This window comes from Fringilla coelebs, assembly GCF_963513975.1.
Source record: "Fringilla coelebs genome assembly, chromosome: 1".
In the NCBI taxonomy this organism is placed as follows: domain Eukaryota; kingdom Metazoa; phylum Chordata; class Aves; order Passeriformes; family Fringillidae; genus Fringilla; species Fringilla coelebs.
Window position 1 is genome coordinate 124,027,309 of NC_140028.1, and position 21,191 is coordinate 124,048,499.

Here is a 21,191-nt window from a genome sequence, read left to right on the forward strand (position 1 = left end):
CGTTCCGCCGGCGGCACCGGGCGGGAGCGCCTCCCCCGCCCCTCAGCGCCGCCCCGCCCCGAGCCACCCGCGGCCCGGGCATTTAAAGGGCCCATGGCCGCCGTGCCCGGGCAGTGGGTGTGCGTGCCGCGACCGCCCTGTGGCCCTGCCCCGGCCGCTCCCTCATCGCCGTCCGGGCGTTCCCGCGGAGCTGCAGGGGCCCGGGGGAGCTTCTGCGGGGACTCGCGTAGCGCGGGGGGGGGCTCGCGGTAGGGCCCGGTGTGCGCAGAGGGCAGGCGAGCGGGCGGGCGCTGGATTCTTTGGATCGCGGATGTCGTGGGCGAATAAAACAGGCGGGCGGGCGGTTGCGCTGTTCCTGCCGCGGGGGGCGCGGAGCGGAGCCGCCGCCGGGCCCGGCGTACATGGAGCCCCACAGCCGCGGCGCCGCGCCCGGCGGCGTGTCGGTGTCGGCCGTGCTGCCGGCGGGCGGGAGCGGGGAGCGCCTGGGCGGTGCCACCCCCAAGCAGTTCTGCGCCGTGCAGGGGAGGCCGCTCGTCAGCTACGCGGTGCGGGCCATGGAGAGGTAACGAGCCCGGCGCCGCTCGGCTTCCGACCGCGCCCCGCGGGCTCCTGCTTGCCCGTGCCGGTCCCCGGGCCCCCGAGAGCCGCAGGCAGGCCTCGCTGCCCTCGCCTCAAGCCCTGGGCACTAGGACGGTCTAGTTTACCTCCCTGTGACTCCGTCCCTCCCCGCCCGGTCCCACCGGGAAGGGAACGAGGTGTGCCTGGGCCCCCTCACCTGGGACCAAGTCCCGGGCGGGAGCTGGCGCTTCCCCCACCCTAGCCTGGCTCTAGCGCAGCCATCCCGGGTGGCTCTCCGCCCTCCTTCCCCAGCCCTGTCCATGCTTCGAGGCTGTGCCGCATTCCTTGGCTCTTGGAGATCATCTGTTCGAGCCTACTCAGCCTCGAAGCTCGAGGGTTTGTGTCGCTGCAGTGGCTGGTTTGGTGAGCTATGAGCCCACCGCAGCTGTTGGAGACAGTCACAGGGCTATCCATCAGCCCTGAGATCTATTCTGCCATTGGAGAGGGTCTTTATAACGTCCAAAGGCTTCATTTCATCCCTCTTGATGGGATGAAATGAACTCACTGATGTGCAGCACTGCCTTATGTTCCACTATTGCCCATGGTAAAACACCTTGTATCAGCAGGAAGTTTGAAACAAAAATGTTTTAGTTGCTGGACTAGAAGCTTGCGGCTTATGTAGTGTGAAGTTGCAAGTGTAACTTTTCCATGTTTATGTTGTAGTGATACCTCAAGGATTCGTGGGTACAAATTGAAAGATGGAAAATTTAGGTTAGGTGTTAGGAAGAAATTCTTTGCTGTTAGGGTGGTGAGGAGCCAGAACAGGTTTCCCCAGGAGGTTGTGGATGCCGCAACCCAGGTAGCATTCACGGCTAGGTTGGATAAGGCCTTGAGCAATCTGGTCTGCTCAGAAGTATCTCTGCCCATGGCAGGGAGATTGGGGCTCAGTGATCTTTAGGGTGCCTTCCAATCCTTAACATCCTATGATTTTGTGTTGGAGCAAAGGATTAAAGTAATGGGATTTCTTAGCAGCCAGGCTTTTCCTTTCCATAAGGCTGTTAAGTTCTAGGCATTTGACTGACAGTTAATATATTATTGTCAAATGTTAACATAATGTAAATCTTGTATCTAGTGTCACTTGAAACACTGCAGTTTGGAGCAGAGTGTCAAGGGGAATTCTGGATGTGTTGCATTAACCTGTAGAAAAACAAACCTTTAGATTTTTAGAGAGAATAAATGGGGAGGACTGGAGATTGGTGAAAAAAGTAAAATTGCCAGCATCTCCCAAAATTCTCAACACATGGAAACTTGTACACCTTGAAAACTGGGACTCTTTTTCCATTCCCACCCAGGGAAGCTTCCCTCAGGTCATTTAGAAATACTGCTTCTTTATTTAGTTTTCAACAGTAGTCAGTTGCAAAGCTAAGCACATCAGTAAGTAAAGCATCCAATCCAAAGCTTGCCACAGCTGTAATTTCTGCCAAAATGTCATGGGAATCTATGGAGAAGAATTATATCTTCAGTCAGTGTATTGGAGACCTGGAAAAGAGAACAGACTGATGTTTGGGAAGGAAATGTTATGCATCTAAAAAAAAAAACAACTTTATTTTTATTGCCAGTAAGCTCTGAGAAAATAGCTGTACTTTGAGCAGCAGTATTATATTTGTCCTAAAGATGCAAAAAATTAGGTTGATTTCTTGTTGTGCAGTTCAGCCAAGTTGATTGTGACAGTAACAACTTGGTGCTTTTGCTTAGAAGCTCAATAACGCCTGCCAGTGCTCTGTCAGGCAGAGCTTCCTGCCACCTCTGCTGAATTGGGGTGTTGATTGGTATAGACGTGTATGAGGAGCTGGGAACAGATGTACTCCAAATCTTGGGATGGCTTTCATTTTCATCTCAACACTTTTACTTCTGGCTCTGAAACTGTGAAGGATGTACCTTGTTCTTACTTTGTGCATATGTAAGCACAAGCATGTAATATTGAGGAACTGCAGTTTATCACATGGCCTACCCAGAAATGACAGATTTTGTGTTTAGCTTGATACTGTATCTTACGTTTATTGTTTACCGGATGTAACTGAATGGGTCATTGACTCATTAGCCTGTAATAACTTCTGTTGAACTGGACATCTTGGCTGGTGTGACTATTTTGGAGCTTTTTTAAATCTAGAAAAGAGGTAGAAGTGTATAGACAAAAATACATGAGCAGTTCAAGGATGTGCAGGTATCTTTGCACATGCTTTTTAAAGATCAGTAGAGGAATATTTTTATGCTGTTCAGCTGAAAGTAGTGAGATTCTTAAATATCAATGTGGGAAAAATGGGCAGCTGAGACAAGAGCAGACATGAATGAATAAGCACTGCATCCTTTTGTATAGGATAACAACATGTAGAACATTGGCCTGCCAATAATAATCACAGATAATACAGAGGAAGAGGAGATGAACAAAACTAGGGTAAGAAGATATTGTTGGTTTTAATTGCCACTGCAGTGGCAATGATGGGAAGGTCAGGCCCTACCTTCAGGCTAAAATTAAAGTGTGTTAGAAAACCTAAATGTCTCTTTTTTCCATTGAATTTGTTCCTGCTTTTGTTGAACTATGCAAGGCTTTTGCAACAAGTTCCACTGATTTAGAATGGCATTCCTTGTTTTTGCTTCTGTAACAACTAGCAGAGTTTTTCCTTCATTTGATTTTTTTTTGGTGTAAATATGTTCGTTAGAATAGAACATTTTCAATTCTTTTTCTGAGGCAGGGAGGAATCTTAGCTCTGTATGCACACATGCATGCATATTTTACTAATATGTAGAGTGGGAAAAAACTAAGGTAAAGATTGATTTTAAAGTAGTTGTGGAAAAATATGCTGCTGCTATTTTTGCTGTGCTCATATTTCACCAGTTGTTGCAAATATGAGTGGTTATAAAAGAGGAAAGCAGAGCTGATATCTTCACTGTCAGAATTAAATTTTTCCATAAAGGTTTCAGTCAGCTTTGTTTTCTTTATTGTAGTATCTTAAAACTGGGGGAAGTCTTTTAAAATCTCCTGGGGAAGCTCCCAAAGAAGCACCTCTTTGGAAGTGTCTTACATAGTTATTTGTCAAATGTTTTTCTCCATTGACTGATGCATATTCACTGGCTCTATAGTTCACACAATTACAGTTTTGTTTGTTAAATGGATCTACTCTGATACTTCTTTTTGTCCAATTGTCATTAGCTTTTTTTTTGAAATAGCTTATGAGCAAAAAATAGTTACAGCAAATTTTATGGAGGTATCTTTTTTTATCATGTCTGACTCTTAAGAAGCATTTTATTTCTGGAAAAAATGGAGTGGTTTCTGTGCATGAGATCCTCCAAACTTTCTTAATCTACTGTAAAAGCTTAGTGCTTCCATTTTTGTACTGTAAGAGATAGATTTGTATGAATACGTTGTTTCATATATCAATAAATTCATAACAAAGCTTTTACGGAGCAAAAGGAAGTTACACTTGCATTCGGCAAATGGATTTTCTTCTTGCTTCTTTTCTCATTTGTTTTTTAATAAGGTTAGCAAAAGTAATATAATAGTTTCTGTGACAGTGAAAGATCCTGTCTTAACACTGCTAAAGCCATCTCAGCAGTGACTGCCTGGTTCTGGGCTTGTTTTGCTGCTCTCAGTAGGATATAATGATGAGGGTTTTTAGTGGCAGTGTAAGAGTTGCAAGAGATTATGTGTGGGTATCTGACTCTTATATCAGATTTCAGCACTGGTTTCTATGTGAGTCGAGTGATAGAGGGTTAAATCTGGGTCACATTTGTACCTCAGCATGCCATTTAGGTGATACAGTTTCAAAGTGGGCTTGTTTCATTTCCTCCTTCCTATTTTGAAGGAATAGCTTATTCTGTTGTAGAGTTAATGAGCTCCCCTAGTTTCAGTTCTACTCAGCTACTGTAAGTGTTTGCACTTCTGTTTGAAATTTACTGAAACAAAACTATGTTTTACTAGACAGTAAGTCTATATGTAGATGATGATGAGGAGGATAGCTGCAGGAAAGAAACATACAGTGCGTTCTGCCTCATTGTTTGCTTTCTGCTAGTATTGGGGTCCTCCCAAGGCAGTGGTAAAGTGATTGTAACTGGGCATTTGGTCAGGCTTGATTTTCCACTTTGGAACCACAGCCTGTGTTGTATGGAAGCATAAGACTTGTGTGTTGTTAAAGCATGCTGGAGTACAGCATTGTGATCTTTTTCATGGGTCATGCTGATTCTTTCTGAAGCTTGATCCAGTATTACAGTTATGAAATTAAAATGATGTTTGAAATGGTTTTTTTAAACTGGATTTGAGCAGTAGACTGGAAAATCCAGTAAACTGGAATCTACGCAGTCCTGAGTAGATTATTATTTTGGTGTGAAATGTTTCTGAAGGAAAGGATGTGACAAATTAGGGGAGGGAAAAATGATTCATTTATTGGCAGATTGAGTGTATACTACTTCTTTCTACTTCTTTAAAACATTTTGCAACAGTTCCATAAGCAGATCTTCAGAAGTGCTAGCAACCTGTGTGGTGCACAGCTCTCATTCATTAAAATTTGTAGCACACTTTACTGGATTAGAACTTTTCATGACTTTTAGTGGGACAAACCCCAAGCTGTTCTGTATGTAATCAATCTGGAAGATACCTTTATGCTCTTATATGAATATGTTACATTCTTAAATCCCAGCTCTAATTATAGAACGTGGGTCCAGAATGAGTTTAAGGAGGACATACTCAAGTTTACAAATGTGTTTATGCAGACACAGGGTGGAGCTGTGACCGCATCCTGTCACTTTTTGGTGTATTGTACCACTGGAGGCCTTCAGCCATTCCACCCCCTCTGTGCAGAGATTTATCGCAGGCTGGCCAGTACTTGTGTTCTCCTCCCCGCTTCTCCGAAGATGCTGTGTACTACCCAGTTGACTCATAATCTGTTTCCTTTGACTCCAGAAAGGGCAATGTCAGTGCTCTTCTGACGCAGACAGTGACTGTGCTGACTGTCCAGTTTCTGTGGGTACTGTGTAAGGCTACAGTCTTTCTGCAAATCGAAATGCAGAGCTCTTGTTCTCAATTAGTGTGAAATAGCTCTTTCTGAATTTTGCTTTCTTAAATGACTGGCTCTCAGTATTTAAAAGAAGAACTGAGATGAATCCAGTTAGTTTGCCCTAGTTCCAAATTGAAGTCATGCAGAAGTGCTACGTTTTGTAGTTAAATATAAGAGTAAGCCAGAAATCATATGAGATATTTTTAAACCTTTTGATGGACCTGTGGTGAGTGACAAGTTGAAATGAAACTTGAAACCACATGATTTCAGATTTTACATTTGGGCAACTTCAATACTTAAAGAATGCTGAGAATATGTTCGTTTGGCTGTATTTTCTGCCTTTGCTAATAGTAGAATGAACATAAGGACAAATATTTTTCTTTTGAAGAATGCTAATAGAACTTTATTTTAAGTAGTTATTTTACAATTCATTAAAATAGCTTTCCATGGAGTATTATTAATTACAACCCCCACCCCCCATTAATAAGGTTGAAGATGCTCTGTTGTTTCACATAGTTCTAGGCAACTGGTTTGTAACACAGATTAATTTTGCTTTTGAAGTAAGAATGGTTCCCAGGTAATGTCTTCTCATGTGTAATTGCAGAAATCAGTATCTTGAGCCTGTGTATTTCTGAACTGTGAATGTCGGACTCTATTTTTATAACTGCAAATATTTAGTTCTTAGTACCTTCATTCTTCTTGTGTCTGCAATATTAGTTTCAGTAGCTTTACTAGTTTTAGTGGAGACAATGTACTGTCTGTTTCTCCCTAGTTGGGTGTGTAAGCTACACATGGGCAATTTTAACATAGTAATTATTTTTTAATCATTGCTTATCTGTGAATTTCTTGTCTGACATCCTAAAACATTCTTCTGCCATCTGTGGAGACACAAAAAGGGAACACAATTCCTTTTTTTAATGTTCTCTACATAGGTATTTAGTAAAAAAGACACTACAATGAATTTGAATTATGGTATTTCTGTTGTTCTGAAGTACAGTATGCCACATGTGGCTAGAATTTGTATTCCTAGATACTTTGACAGAAGTATGATTTCAACCTAGCTTCTCTAATGGTCTGTGCGTCATTCACTTCCCCCCACACAACTCCTCAGTTCTAGACCAAGACTTAAACCAACAATAAAATCTTGGAGATCTCTAAAACTGTATTTTTGATATGGTATTATTAACTAACATAGCTGTGTTTTTACATTTTTATAGCTTCCTACAGCAGAAACCGTCGTGTTTTTAGATACATATATTTTTTTAAACTACTAGTATAATGTTTCCTGTCGATATTAAAGTGTTACAGTTTTCATTCATTACCGTTCTATCAATTACTGCTCATGCCTGTCTTGATAGTGATCTTTGTTTCAGACTTTTTCTTGATTGTCTAATTCCCTTGTACACTGTGTGCTGGAACATGGAGTATTCCAGGCGACAGGATTTACCAGTTTAATCAGTTAGAAACTGATTAGCAAACTGTCCCTGTTTGATTTAGAAGTTCTGTTTGAAGTTAGGAATGATGCTGGAGTAAGAAATGTTTTCAAGGCTTTTGAAGAGTTATCAGAATGTGCCCCTCTGCAAAGTGGTTGTTGGAAGCAAATCCCTTCCCAGAACTCCTTCTGTAATAGCTCTCCCTTAAGGAGTGGTGTACAAAAACATGGACTTGGGTATATTGAGAAATGCTTTATTTAGCCATTTTGATTTTTTTATTGTTATGAATTTCTTTGTTTCACATATCTCCACTTTTATTTAGTCATTCATGTCTATTTTCTCTGGTTTTGTATGGATTTTTCTAGGATAAGTTGGATATCTGACATTATTGTGGTGGTCTCTCCTGAAAATATTGAAACAATGAAGACTATCATTGAAAAATATGGCCACAAAAGAGTTACAGTAGTGGAAGGTGGAATAACTCGTCACCGGTCAATATTCAATGGACTGAAAGTGTTTGCAGAGAATGAATTTTCCAGCCATTTGCTCCAGAAGCCAGAAGTAGTGATTATCCATGATGCTGTGAGGCCTTTTGTTGAAGAAGATATTGTTTCAAAAGTGGTTATGGCTGCTAAAGAACATGGGGTATGTACTATACAGCAATGGAACTCTGTAATGTGCTTTATACTGTACAGCTTAAAATCATGATTGATAAATAAGGAATTTTCTAGCAATTTTATTGATGTGTGATGAGTTTTTTTAAAGTAGAACAGATCCAGATTCTCTATTATACAGAGAGGTCAGGTGGGGGAGGTTGACATTTTTAAATGCTGCAGGTATTTTTTGATACAGGGAATAATTGTTGCCATGGAGACTGTCAGTAAGCAATTGAATCAATCAGCAATTTGTTAGTTGAAAGGTAGGTTATATAATGATAGTTTACCTCTTTTTCCATGCAGAATTATCACCTAATGCTACAGCAGTTCTCTTAGTGATTACTAATAATAGCCAAAGAATGTGTGTACTGCATTGGTTGACTTGCAGTACTTCGTGCAGACTTTGTGCTTTCCTCTCAAATTTGTATGCAAATCCTGCATAAGCAGCAAAAGAGCTGTCTCTGTATTAATGCTAAATTGTTCTAGAACCTCTAAGCATTGCAGACTGCTGGAAAACAGGGTATGTGGGAAGCCTCCGGCTGTAGATTGGATATTCTCCTGTTAAATACTGCATCTGAGAACTGGGATTACTCACAGAAACCAAAAAGATTGCTGAGAAAGTAAGTTAAGTGATACATAAAGGGGAAGAGTTGGTAAGAAGTTGTGTTATGCAAGGAGATAGGAGAGGTATGCACTAGCAACAAGAGGAACTGTTAGATGTACTGCCCAAGTCAGAGATGTAAGAAATCATGACTTAGCCACAGGCTTGTTTGCAAAATCTGCTATCTTTAATTTGTTTTTGAATTCTCCATTAATGATATGCATAATGCTTCTGTGCTTCAAGGACATGGTTTGAGGTAGAAGTCATTAGTGACAGCAGATTGTTTGGGTACTAGAAAAGTAGGAAACTGTACCACTGCTTGTCTTCTCCAGAAAATGTGGTAAGAGATAATTGACAGGTGATTGACAACTTGGACAGTGGAATAATGAGTCCAAAGAATGAGCTGTGGTGTTTCCTTAGTGCTCCTACACCTTCATAATATAGAAGGGGAATATATAGCTTGTTAAAATATTTAGTATTGATGTCTTAAGCATCATTATAAAAATCAAACTACATTAAGTCTCTCAGAATATTATGTTGCAAATCTAATATATTGAGCCTCTTCTTAGTAGGCCTGTTGTTTTTTAGATAGACTTAATAAGAAATGGCAATAAAAGAGAGACTCTGCACTACAGTTTTCAGTGATCTAGAACATAGATTTCCAGTTATTAAAACTTAAATTCTGTTACGTCAAAAAGCTCTTTATAATTCTTTCTCATATAGCACAAAATAGCATTTCAGAATTGATTCTCTGTCAAAGACTTTAAAATAAATTCTCTTTGTAAATCAGTTTTGAATGTGATTGAGAGTGGTAGAAGAATGCAGTTAATTGTACTGGTTTTGGGTTGAAATAAGAATAACTTTTCTGAATGTGTTTATGTTGTCTTTGCATGTTAAGGTATATCATATCTCACTTGAATTTAACTTGTTCAATTTTTCTTGAAAGTTTTGTGATATCAAATGTGATATAATATTTTCTCCTGGTTTTCTTTTTAATTGAATGTAAGGTATTTAAAGTAAAAAAGTAGGGGGAGCCAAGGCAGTCTCCATGGATCTTCTCAAGTCAGTGTATTCTAGTTTATCTGAACTTCTGACCGGTAAATATTTCCTAACCTGGATCCCTGAAGTATCATTTCATCTCAAAAAGGTGACTGTGTACATGTATTATAGTCTATTCCATTGCATAACATTTGTCTGAAATGTGTGTGGTGGCTTTCTGTGTTGGCTGAGATCCACTGGCTTCAGCAAGGCTGGGCCATCAGAGAGATGTGTGCTCAAAGTCTCTAAAAGCTGGCTGCTACTGATATTACGTGACAAAGTCATTGAATTAAGGAACACGAGAAGGATTTCATTTTATGTAACAAATTGGAAAACCACCTTCCCAGAGACACGTGGCTATTTCCCCTTGCGAACTGCAGAATTCTGAAGAACTAAATGGAAAGATGTTGACTTTCTCAAAACTGGAATGCATGGTTTTGAATATCAGAAAAAAACTGATCGAGAGCAGCAATCATGTTTACTTCTTCCTATGGTCAAATTCTTTGCATATCTAAAAGGATGTCAGTTCTTCAATCTTTCAGTACAAAAAGTAATTACTTCCTCTTGCATTATGTAGAAAGGTACAAAACCTGGCAGAAACATCATATTAAATGACTTATGTTAATAGGGGTAATGCTGTATTGTTATATGTCTGCATACCATATAGATAACATAATTATGAGAAGCTTTAATGTTCTTTAAAATGGCAATTGATCAAGTAAGCTATTCACTTCTAGCTGCCAATTGTCAGACAAATAAACTGCTTTATTACACTTAGTAATCAGTTTGTTATTTGCCTGTGGGAATAAAAATGTGTACCTTAACCAGAACTAATAAATTATGCTTTAAACTCCCCAAACAACTCCTTAATTATGTCAAAATATTACTTTGTAACCAATTAAATTCCATTTATATTTTTGGGGTAATTTTGCAATTAAAATTATACGTTTCTAGAAACAAATTCTTTGCAGCCAGTAAAAGCTGGGAAAGGTAGAAGCTTCAGACGGCATCAGGCCAAAGCCTCTAGCAATATCTCATTGCCAATGTTGCATTTTAACCAACATCACTAAAATGAAAAATGCTTGCATGAAAAAGAAATCAGGAAGGTGGGGGGAAGCTTGTCAGTTCTGCTATTGAGAGTTTACAAAAAGTAGGCACATCCAAAGACTTTTTTTCCTCTGGTTGACATAAACTAGATTTGAAAGTGCAGTATGTTATGTTGAAAGGACTAAGTCAAAATGGCATTCTTAAAAGCTGGTTTCTGGAAGCTGTCTAACATCATTACTTTATTCTGAGCTTTAGCAAGGACCTGAACAAAGCTTACATGCCAATACAGCTGTACAGTGCTACTCAGTCTTGTGGACTCCTACTCAGAGGCAGTCGGTGAAAGTGATACCCCCAGACAGAAAACACTATGTGTTGTGCTGTCTGTTCCTCTCGTGCTGCCATTATCACTCTTACTGTAGCAGAAGGCTGGAGCAGAAAACATGGACCCCTGTGGGTCCTGTTCTTTCACCCACTGATTTTGCTGTCTATTTGTTGAGTTACATTAGCAAAACCAAAAACCACCCTTTTTTCTTCACTGACAGTAAAGGAAGACTTGGGTGGATAAATAAGATGACCTGGTGTGGTATAGCTGAATGGGGACAGAATGCTGGGATGGTTTTTCCCCCTCTGACCTTTCTTTGCACTTTTGCTCTTGGATCTTTTTGTTTTCTTATCTCCTAAGGTTTTGCTATATATAGAATATTTTACACATGGTCTTTGTCCTCTTTGTTATATTCAAAGACTGATTTTAGCCAGCTGCAAAGGCTGCATTAGTGACAAGGTCGTTTTTGATTCATATTTATACACTGGGTTATCTGAAGTATTCCTCTGCCTGTGTTCTCAGAAGCTCTGCTTTCATTGTATGCTGGGTGCTTTGCAGTGCTCTCACTGTCCTGTCAGACCCCTGTGCAAAAACAGAATCAAGAACTGATGGCATACTACTATAACCATCTTGACATGAATGGAATAAGTTTTGTACTTTAGGACAGTGACTAATGTCAGTGTAAAAATAATGATTAATGAATTGTAGGGAATTGATGAATTACTCATCAATTTAAGAATAAAACAGCATTTAAAGACCTACATGCTCTTAGCCTGCTAAAGCACACGGAGGTCAGGGAAGGGATTAGAGAGTGCCATTATGGCTTTACCAAGGGCTAGCCCTGCTCCACCAGCCAAGTGGCCTTCTATAATGGATTAACTACATCAGTGGCATGAGGAAGAGCTATGGATGTTGCCTTTCTGGTCTTCCCTAAGGCCTTTGACACAGTCATCCACAATCTCCTTCTCTTAAAATTGGAGAAATATTTGATGGGTGGACTGTTCAGTGGAGGAGGAATTGGTTGGATGGCTGCGTTCAGAGTGTAATTTTTAACACCTCAATGTCCAGCTCTAGATCAGTGGCAAATGGTGTCCCTCAAGGGTTCATACTGGGACCAATACTCTTTAATACCTTCATCACTGATGCAGACACATTGGGATCAGATGCACCCTGAGCAAATACATAGATGACACCAAGGTGAGTGGTGCGGTTGATATGCCTGAGGGGTGAATGCCATGCACAGGGACCTGGACAAGTTCAAGCAGTGGTCCTATGTGAAGACTGAGGTTCAACATGGCCAAGTGCAAGCTCCTGATCAGTAAAGGCTGGGGAATGAAGGGATTGAGGGGACACTTCAGGAAAGTGGGTACTTGTGGATGAAAAGCTGGTCATGAGCTGACAGTATGCACTTAAAGCCAGAAAGCCAGCTGTGTTCTGGGCCGGGAGAGTTGTGGCCAGCAGGTCCAGGGAGGTGTTTATGTCCTTCTACTCAACTTTCATGGGAACCCACCTGGAGTACTGCATCTGGCACTGAGGCCCTCAGCACAAGAAAGATGTGGACCTATTGGAGGCAGGTCCAGCAGAGGGCCACAGAAATGATCGGATGGATTAAACATCTCCTGCGATGAAAGGCTGAGAGAGTTAGGGTCAATTAGCCTGGACAAGAGAGCTCCAGAGAGACCTTATTGTGGCCTCTGAGTACTTGAAGGGGGCTTATATGAAAGGTGGTGACAAGCTTTGTAGTGGGGTCTGTTGAAATAGGACAAGTGGTAATGATTTTAAACTAAAAAAGAGTAGATTCAGACTAGATAGAGACAAATATCTTTTTACAGGGAGGTGGTGGAACACAGGAAGAGTTTTCCTAAAGAGATGATGGATGTCCCATCCCTTGAAACAGTCAAAGTCATGTTGAACAAGGCTGAGCAACCTGATCTCACTCACGAGTTTAAGACATCTGTGCTCACTGCATTAGGGTTGGGCTACATGACCCTTAAAGGTTCCTTGCAACCCAAACTACGATTCTACATTATTGTAAAGATCAGGAGCTCCTTAGCAGCCCTGAATGTATGAAGAAATGAAGTGTGGTTTTGCTGCTGTACAAAAACCAGGTATACAATGCATTTTTCCTTTTAAATGGATAACTATTGAAAGCATAGTGATGTTTCCATAGGCATTTTTGGTCCCATAGAAATTAAAACCTTCTCAGCCAAGTTAATTGTTTTCCATGTTGAATGGAGAACTAATGCATTTTTAGTAAATACTTGCAGTCTTAGTTCTAACAAGATGTAATGTTTGATGGTGGGAGGGCATTGGTAAGGGGAAAAACAGCTCTGTCATTTCCCAGTCTCAATTTAAGTGCTTTAGATAATTAATCACATTTATTATGAAGGATGCAACTCACCCTACTGAAATACATAAATCATAGAGAGAAACTCAAATTACAGTCTCCCTTTTTTCTTGGCATTATTTCTGTGTTGTACTAAGAGAACCAGCCTAGTACTAACACAACCAGTATTTCTAAAAGGTGGCTTAATCCACCACTTTTTAGTTTCTGGAAGTCTACACACATTGTTTTTTACCTTCTGGGTTTTTTTTTTAGATAGGGTTAGTTTTATTCTGAAAATAAATTCTGAGCATAGTTTCCTGTACTTAAGTGGTTGTTGGGGTCATTTTTTTGTAATGTCTATAAAATGTACCCCCTTTAAATTTAGAGAAACAACATATATGGTACTGCTGGTTTTTTGAGGCTAGTTAAAATCTGTATGCTTTATCTGAGAAAACAATATTACATTTGGGAAATGAAGCAGCCTTTAGCAAAGATAAGTCTATTTAGCACTCAAATTTCTCCTTCCTGCAGCAGATAAAAGGTTTAAAGAACAGTTCCTTAAAATAAGAAAAATCTCTTGTCCAGCATCTGTGAGAAGCTGAATAAAGGCCCTCGATCATTCTAGCAACTCCTACATTCCATGATGTGGAAGAGGTTCTTAACCATACTTCTCTGACTAAAGATTAGGCATGTAAATTTTACTCATTCTCTCCAAATATTGCCTTGAAAAGAAAGATTATCTGAGTTTTGAAGCAGATATGTTCTCAGCTGCATTTTGGCTGAGTTTGTAATCTAGGTGGTTGTGGCAAAGACACCAGCCCTGCAGGTTAGGTGGAGCTTCTGAAAGCCAACTTGGCCTGTTTCATGTGCTGTAATAGTTTGCTGGACTGGTTCTGTGCTTATCCTCCTGTTTCCAAGAAGTAAGTGGGCTGTAGTACAGAAAGAACTAAAACTGCCTTGAGGAGCCCTGGAGCATGTAGGAGAGAATTTGTGCGGTATCAAATCCACACATACAAATGTTAAAGTCACTACTTGAGCCAAACTGACATGGCAAGCTGTAGTGATCCATATTATAAGGCCCTTGGTAACAGAAAGTGTTAGATGAAGCCTGTATAAAGAGGTGATTTGAAATTTTGAATTAAATGGATTGTAAGGGAAAGAAACCTGAATCCAAGGTTTGCTGCAAGGAGAGGCACAAGGAGTTCTGAGAGAAGCAGCTGAACAAGTTCATGAGGCAAAGACATTTGATAAGCATGTGCAGAATTGCTTAGGGCGCTGTGTGACCACAAACTCTAGTGCCTGTGGGGTTTGGTTGCTCAGGACTGTGTGCATGGGAAAAGAGTTGTTAATTAAACATTGCAGTTTTGCATTTGGTTGATTAAATTGTGCAAGAGTCTTCCTACAACATGCTGAGTTTTTTTTCTTCTTTGTAAAATAATGCAAATCATGTGTTAAATGATATGCAGTGGATCAGTATCCTTCACATCATGATGTTGATTTTGTAATGATGCATGCTGTCTGGAGGTAAAATATCCTTCTTAAAGTATAAACCCCCTAAAAACAATTTTAATTCCTGTGGCAGTTGCATCAAGATTTCTGCTCCACTGGATACAACTGCTAACTCATTCTTATATTGATTTACTGTAATATGCAAAATCCTTGGTGGCAGAGTGCATGCTCTCTGATTGCTTTTTGCAATGTAAATCAGTATTTGGGGTATGAAAGATGTCTTGCTGACTGTAAGTTGTGCTTCATTACCTGTTCGTGCAAGGTAATACTATGCAGTCAAAATAAAATAAACAGTCTTGTTAATTTTAGTGGCAAAAATTATTTGGTTTGTGTTTCATTAATTTTTAGAGCAGATATTTGTTTAAATTTTGCCACCTAGATTTGCAGTATAGCACAAGTTAGAACAAGAAAGTGCTGGTAGCTCATCTTATTGTCAGTTATGTTGAATGAATGCCAAAATGTAAAGCTGTAAGTATGATTTAAAATGCTTCAAAAATATTGAAAACTGATGGTGGGTTACTGGCCATGTGATTTGCTTTGAAATATTTGAATTGCTTAGACCAAATTATACATCTTATGGAATCCATTGTAATTGTGTTTAATGTACAACTGTTGCTGACAACTGAAAAGAATAAATAGGTCATAAGAAAATCTTGAAACTCTGCACCAGCATGTGCTGCTCTTTAGGTGAGGGATGCCATGTGTGGTGTGTATCATATAATTAATATTAATTGTTAATAGTGTTATACAGACTCTATGCCAAACTTGAAAATATTTTTAAAAAATGTATCTAGAAGAAAAAAAAAACTTATTAAATGACAGCATGTTGTTAAGCATTTCCAGTTAATGCACTGTGACTAAAACAAAAAGTTAAATATTTTGACTAAGATGGTAAGACCTTTTTTGGCTAATAATATGACAAAAAATTTTTATGATTTATGTAATGTACTCTGCTATTGTACTACTGCTCTGTATTGTACTACTAACTTCCTTGACCATTCTTGGGTTCTCACAAGGAATGCACAGATAAAGAATGCACTAGAAGAGATGGTATATAGTTTGTATGACACATTAAATTTTATATATTGGTTTAATCCTGTGAACTTTTGTATTTTATGCTTTATTGTTTTAAAAATATATGTCAGTATTTAATGATACAAGAATAATATAAATGATGTTCTTATGACTTACTTTCAGTCTGTTTTTTAAAAAAATCCAATTTTGATATGAAATCAAATATTTACATAACTGTTGTGTCATTGTTTGCAGTACCACCCTTCCCTTCTCCTTAGTGCCTATGTACTTGGTTTTGTTTCTTTTCTACTTTTGGTACATTTTTGGGCTTGTTTTCAGTGCTGTGTGTTGAAAAATTGAAGCCTGTGATGCATTCAGTTCTGCTTCTTTCCTCTACTTTAAACATCTATGTATATTTTTTTTTATTTATGTATTCCTATTATTCTGTCTTTTTGAGGGGAATCTTTTCTATTTTCTCTGAGAAATCTTATTTGTTCCACATTTAGAATAACATTTAGAATCTAGCATGTGGTTGATCAGGCCAAAACAATATTTACTGATGCTTAGAAGTAAATGCTTTAAATACAAAAGAACAGAAATTATGTAAAGTATAAAAGAACATGTGCAATCTTAATTTTGGAGCAACAGTTGCTGTTATCTTCCTTAGTTTGCTCTAGCTAATTGGGGCTCTGACATGTCTTGATGTACATGTGCTATCCCCAGTTACTCAGATAGTATATTCTGATAAAGGTGACCTCATTAGAAGAAATGTTTTCTTTTTCTTAAACAGTGTCATAAATATACATTACATTTGTTTAAGGCATCCTATGTCTTTGAAGTCATTTCAATGTACAACATAGTGTCAGCTCATTAACATTGGATCAAAGTGTATATTAAATTTCTGGTTAAACATCCCCTCTCTTTCAGCTAGGAATAAACACAATTATAACTTCTTCCTTCCTGGTGTTGGTTTAAGATTAACATGTGCCCAATTTTAGTGAGTTTGACTGTTGCTTCTAGCCAGCTGGGTAAACAGACTTTAAGGAAATTAGGTGAAGTTTAGCATACAAGCCTTTTTTTCCTAGTGTTCAAAACTCCTTACATGTGTTCTAATTAACCTTCTTTTTGTCTGGCTGATGATTAGGTTTAATATCTGTGTAAGACTAGGCTTGTTTAACATTTCAGCCAGCTCTGTCCTTGGGCAATTAAAAGCTGCCTGTGCAAATGTGTCAAGATAGTTGAAATTGCTCTGGCTGGTGATACTGCCTACATAAAAGAAATTATAGTGCTCACTAATGAGACTCAAACATGCCGTAGCCATAAGGATTATAAATTTTGTCTTTTGTTTTTTTTCTTTTCCCCAACAAAATTCAAAATGAGGTAATTTAAGAATTATTCTTTTTGTTAAAGAAGATACCCTTGCAGAAAGAAGGTAATCCTTTTTCTTCAGACTTAATTTCTATTGGATACACAGCCCAGGTTGCATATTGTGCTTGTTTGTCAGTAGAAGGAATAGGTAGAAGGAATCCTGGCCCCACCACAGCACAGTCACATAAGTTATGTCTATGCTACATGGGAGAGTCTGGGTGTGAGTGTGGGTGAAAGTATGCTATGCCCTGGACTCAAATTTACATTTCTGCATGCTAATGAGATCACCGCTACCTTTATTGTGGTGCACTGTTCTTTACTGAGTCATCTTGCTTGTCCTGTAGTCCTGACCGACTCCATGATGTATCTGGTCCTTCAGGAGAAGTGTGCAGCTGGCTTGGGGGGTCTTTTGGACACGACATTTACAGAATGAGTTATGGGGGCAGATGGTGACAGTTTTGAGTTGAAACCATGCAACCAAGCTGCTGCCTTGCCTTGCTATCCAGAAAGTAGGTGGGTTCTGGGTGCAGAATGAGGTTATGAACTCTGAGGACTATGTGCAGGCTTGTGTTAGTTCAGTTTGGAAGCTTGGCTAGTTTGGGCTTGAACAAGTGTTCACATCTAAGTTTAGAAAACTTTGCTCGCGTGGTTGAGCAGTTGTTTTCAACTGCACTTCTGTATAGGTGTGGTGGCTCATGACTTGTGTCATGACTTTGTTTCTGCCTCTATCTTGTCTCTTGAAATAGAGTTGTTTTCCTAGGATTTTTATAGATTGGAAGAGGAAATACCCTAAATCTTCCATCTCTGCACTGAAACCATAAAACTTCTCATAGATTTAGAATTTTGGTTATAGAAAAAAAAATGTAGTCCTAGATAAGCGCTGAATACAAAATACAGAAAATGAAAAGTGAAAAAAAGAAACGGAAGAAGATAAGATTAAAATATGGTATTTTAATGCTGTACCAAAAATGTTTATTAGAAGTAATTCTCTAATTGCTTTATTTTACGAAAAAGGTTATATGCATTTGTTTTATTCGATATAGAAGGAATCTGAAAAGAACATCCTCTTAAATATGTGAAATATTTTAATCTTATAATTAACTTTGAATTTTGCTTTGAAGGTTCTATTTGATAAATTTGAAATAGGAAATCTTTCAGTAGAGACCATTCTTCTAACTTAAATGGTAATTACTGATTGTGTCTGAAGTATGTTGATTACTGTAGATACAATTAGTTTGAATGCAAAAGTTTGAATAGAAGTGCAGGTTTCTACCTGTTTCATGTATCAGAGATACTGTGTTTATTTCTGTATTTTTTTCATACTGTAGGTGGCTGTGAATGCCCTTCCTGGAAAGTAGTTTGATCTGTGTAAAAGAATACTCTCTCTGTAGTAACATGTGGAAACAGTTTGATGGAAAAAATGAGAAGAAATTAATCATAGTTATTCTGAGCTTCTTTTGCTGGTTCATAGCCAGACCTAATTTAGGCTGAAATCCTTATGAGATGGTAGTGTTTGGAAACATATAAACAGTCTTTCACCCAACAAAAACCATTCCAGGACATATTTGTAAACTGTTAGATACCTAGCCTGTCTAAATTAACATTGATTGTTATTGTTACGCAGTTCACCAGTGTCCTAATGAAATCCTTGTCTTCATGGCAAAGCAAGATAAAATTGCTTGTATGTTTACCAAGTTCACAGTTATAAAACTGACTTTAATGGTGTTCCAAGATTGATATAATTGTCCTACTAAGTGTGGCAAGCCCCACCATCTCCAGCACTCAGTTTCAAAGAAGTTCGCTGCTTTGAAATGATGAAAATGTATTTCTAATGTACTTCTATTTTCAGTGTATATATGCAAGCCAAACTTATTTTTTCTAAGGCAGGGTGGCTAAATTATTTGTGACTCTTGCTTCAGTTCTATTTTGCTTGTCAGAGTTGAAAACAAGTCTGAATAAAGAATTAAAATTTATAAATTTGAATAGTGAGAAAACATGTAAAAGCTTAAGAATAGGAACATTCTTTTAAACTTAGCACTCAAAGCCTTGTTTTTCTATGTCTCATATCCAGCCTATTCCTAAGTAATATTAAAATAGTGAATTGTTAGTTGGAATGATTTAAATATTAAAGAAATAAAACATAAAATATACATTTACCTAATGCTGCTAGACAGCTGAGAATATAGCATAAGGAAAATAATTTCAGTGGAGGCAGAGGCTATGAATGGAGAAGAAAAGTCTTGTTGGTATAATTAAAAAGTGAAATGAAGTCATGTTCGAGAGATGGAAGGCTTTGCTCATTTATGGCTGGACTCTGTAAAGTTGTAAGCTGTCATTCCCACTCTCATGAAGTTGAGGGTTCCAGACTGGCTGTGTGGCTGGACTTTGAGGGTCTGCATTAGTACTTGGGGCTTACTGGGGACAAGGTAAGTATGCCAAAGACATTGCATACTTTTGTTTCAGTAGGCCAGCATGGAGGATCTGTCGTTGTCTGAACTTGTTACCACACTGTTCTAAAACAAAAGGAATTGGAGTTCTGACCTTTTTTGTAAGGATTTTGTGCCATTACAACTTTTTTTTATTCCTAGTCCATGTCATTCAACTTGTTGAGATTTGCAGCTATTTACCATTGTTCTGTTTCAGCACTGGCTACCCAAAATGACCAAATCAGCTATGTGTGTTGGTTTTCATGCTCTTTTGAAGTTTTTGGCTCTATGATAACTCGTTTTTGGTGTGTTGTGCTGTAGCTGGGGAATGTTGGTCTCCAGTGAATACTGCACTGTGTTTTGGAGAGCTGTAAGCTAGATAATTTGTTGCTTATGATAAAAGCTCCATCTTCCTCCCTAATCCATATGAAAATTTTAATGGGTTCTGTTTGGATTTTACTACCTAATACTACCTTATTATAAATAAAATGAGGATTTTAATTATTTATGAATTTTCAGTAAAAGGCTGTACTGGGTTATGTTAGCCAAGTTGTTTTGTTGTGCATCGGCTTCTGTGATCTAAAAATTCCTATTTCATTTTGTAATAAAAGGTGTCATGAATACTTTTTGGATTCAGCAGTCCTTGAACTGATTTTGCTGTCTGATCTTAAAGCTCACCCTGGTTATGGATTCACTGCATACACACATCTAAACAACATCTCGTTAGAGTGGAAGTTTGATAAACTGAGAACAATATGTTTCTGTTTAGTGAAAAGGTGGGTTAGTACACCTTGGATCCACTGGAACCACTTGTGATGCCTTGTTATACTAACCTTCCTCATGCACTTCATTCTATAACTTTTTTTCAGTCACCATTGAATCTTTAATTCTTGAATGCATGTTGCGGTCTAGGCAATTGTGCAAAAAAAATTACCACAAGACTCAGAACCTTTTTGTAAATGTTTTTGATTTGTGCAGTTTAAAATGGGTCATAAAAGACACCTGTTGTTTCTAAAAGCATCTGGAAGTGGGTCTGGAAGTGGGTTGAGTTTCACCAGATCAATTCAGCTTGCCTCTGAGGGACAGGAATCTGTCCCTTCCCCTGAAGTTGATAGAATTCTGCATTCTTAGGACATTTGAGCATTGCTTTAAGGAAGTTATAGATTAGAAGGTCATTTTTAAGAGCTTGGTCACTCATGTTTGCATACTTTACCTGATTTATTTAACAAAATGTGCAAAAATGGGGAAAAGAAATGCATTTCCTGGACATGCCAAGGTTAGTGCTTGAATGTGTTTGAAGTAGGGTGGCTTGAAGGCTGTAAAGTGGACATTTAAAGAAATTCAGTTTAACTATCTGTTGAGTATCTACTTCACATTCAGGAAGGGTGTGTGATGCATTTTCTGTATGATTTTGAGAGCAAACCCACTTGAGGTCTGGCTTAAAATTACTAGAAATCGGAAGACAAGTACTCTTGAGTTGGGAAATGTCAGTAAAAGACCCAGAAGATTTGTATTTTGTGCTATGGCAATTAAAAGTGGAAAAAAGATTTTTAGAACTACAGTGACATTAGCAAGTACTTATAATTTTAAATGAGGATAGGTTTTCTTTGTTTTAGTAATTTTTAAGTTCATGTCTGAACTCAAGTCCTCACCTGAGAGCCAGGCCAAATACTTGTTCATTCCTGACATAAAGAGCAAGTCAATACTTCTCAAATTAGAACAACTAAAATTCAAATACCTGAAACTCAGTATATACTCTCTTTTACTAATATGAAAATAATTTTTTGTTACTGATTTTTATCTGCAAAAACCAACATGGGAATCCCTTGCAAAGATTAAAAT

General features: G+C 38.6%; 1 protein-coding gene across 1 annotated transcript in view; it reads left to right on the forward strand.

Annotated features, from left to right (window-relative positions):
* Positions 1 to 365: 365 nt before the first annotated feature.
* CRPPA (CDP-L-ribitol pyrophosphorylase A) overlaps positions 366 to 21,191 on the forward strand; it is a 106,597-nt gene continuing 85,771 nt past the window's right edge. The window contains exons 1-2 of the mRNA XM_084218597.1: positions 366 to 562; positions 7,408 to 7,687. Of these exons, the coding sequence (XP_084074723.1) occupies positions 402 to 562; positions 7,408 to 7,687 (441 nt within the window). The 5' untranslated portion in view covers positions 366 to 401. The remainder of the gene's footprint in view (positions 563 to 7,407; positions 7,688 to 21,191) is intronic.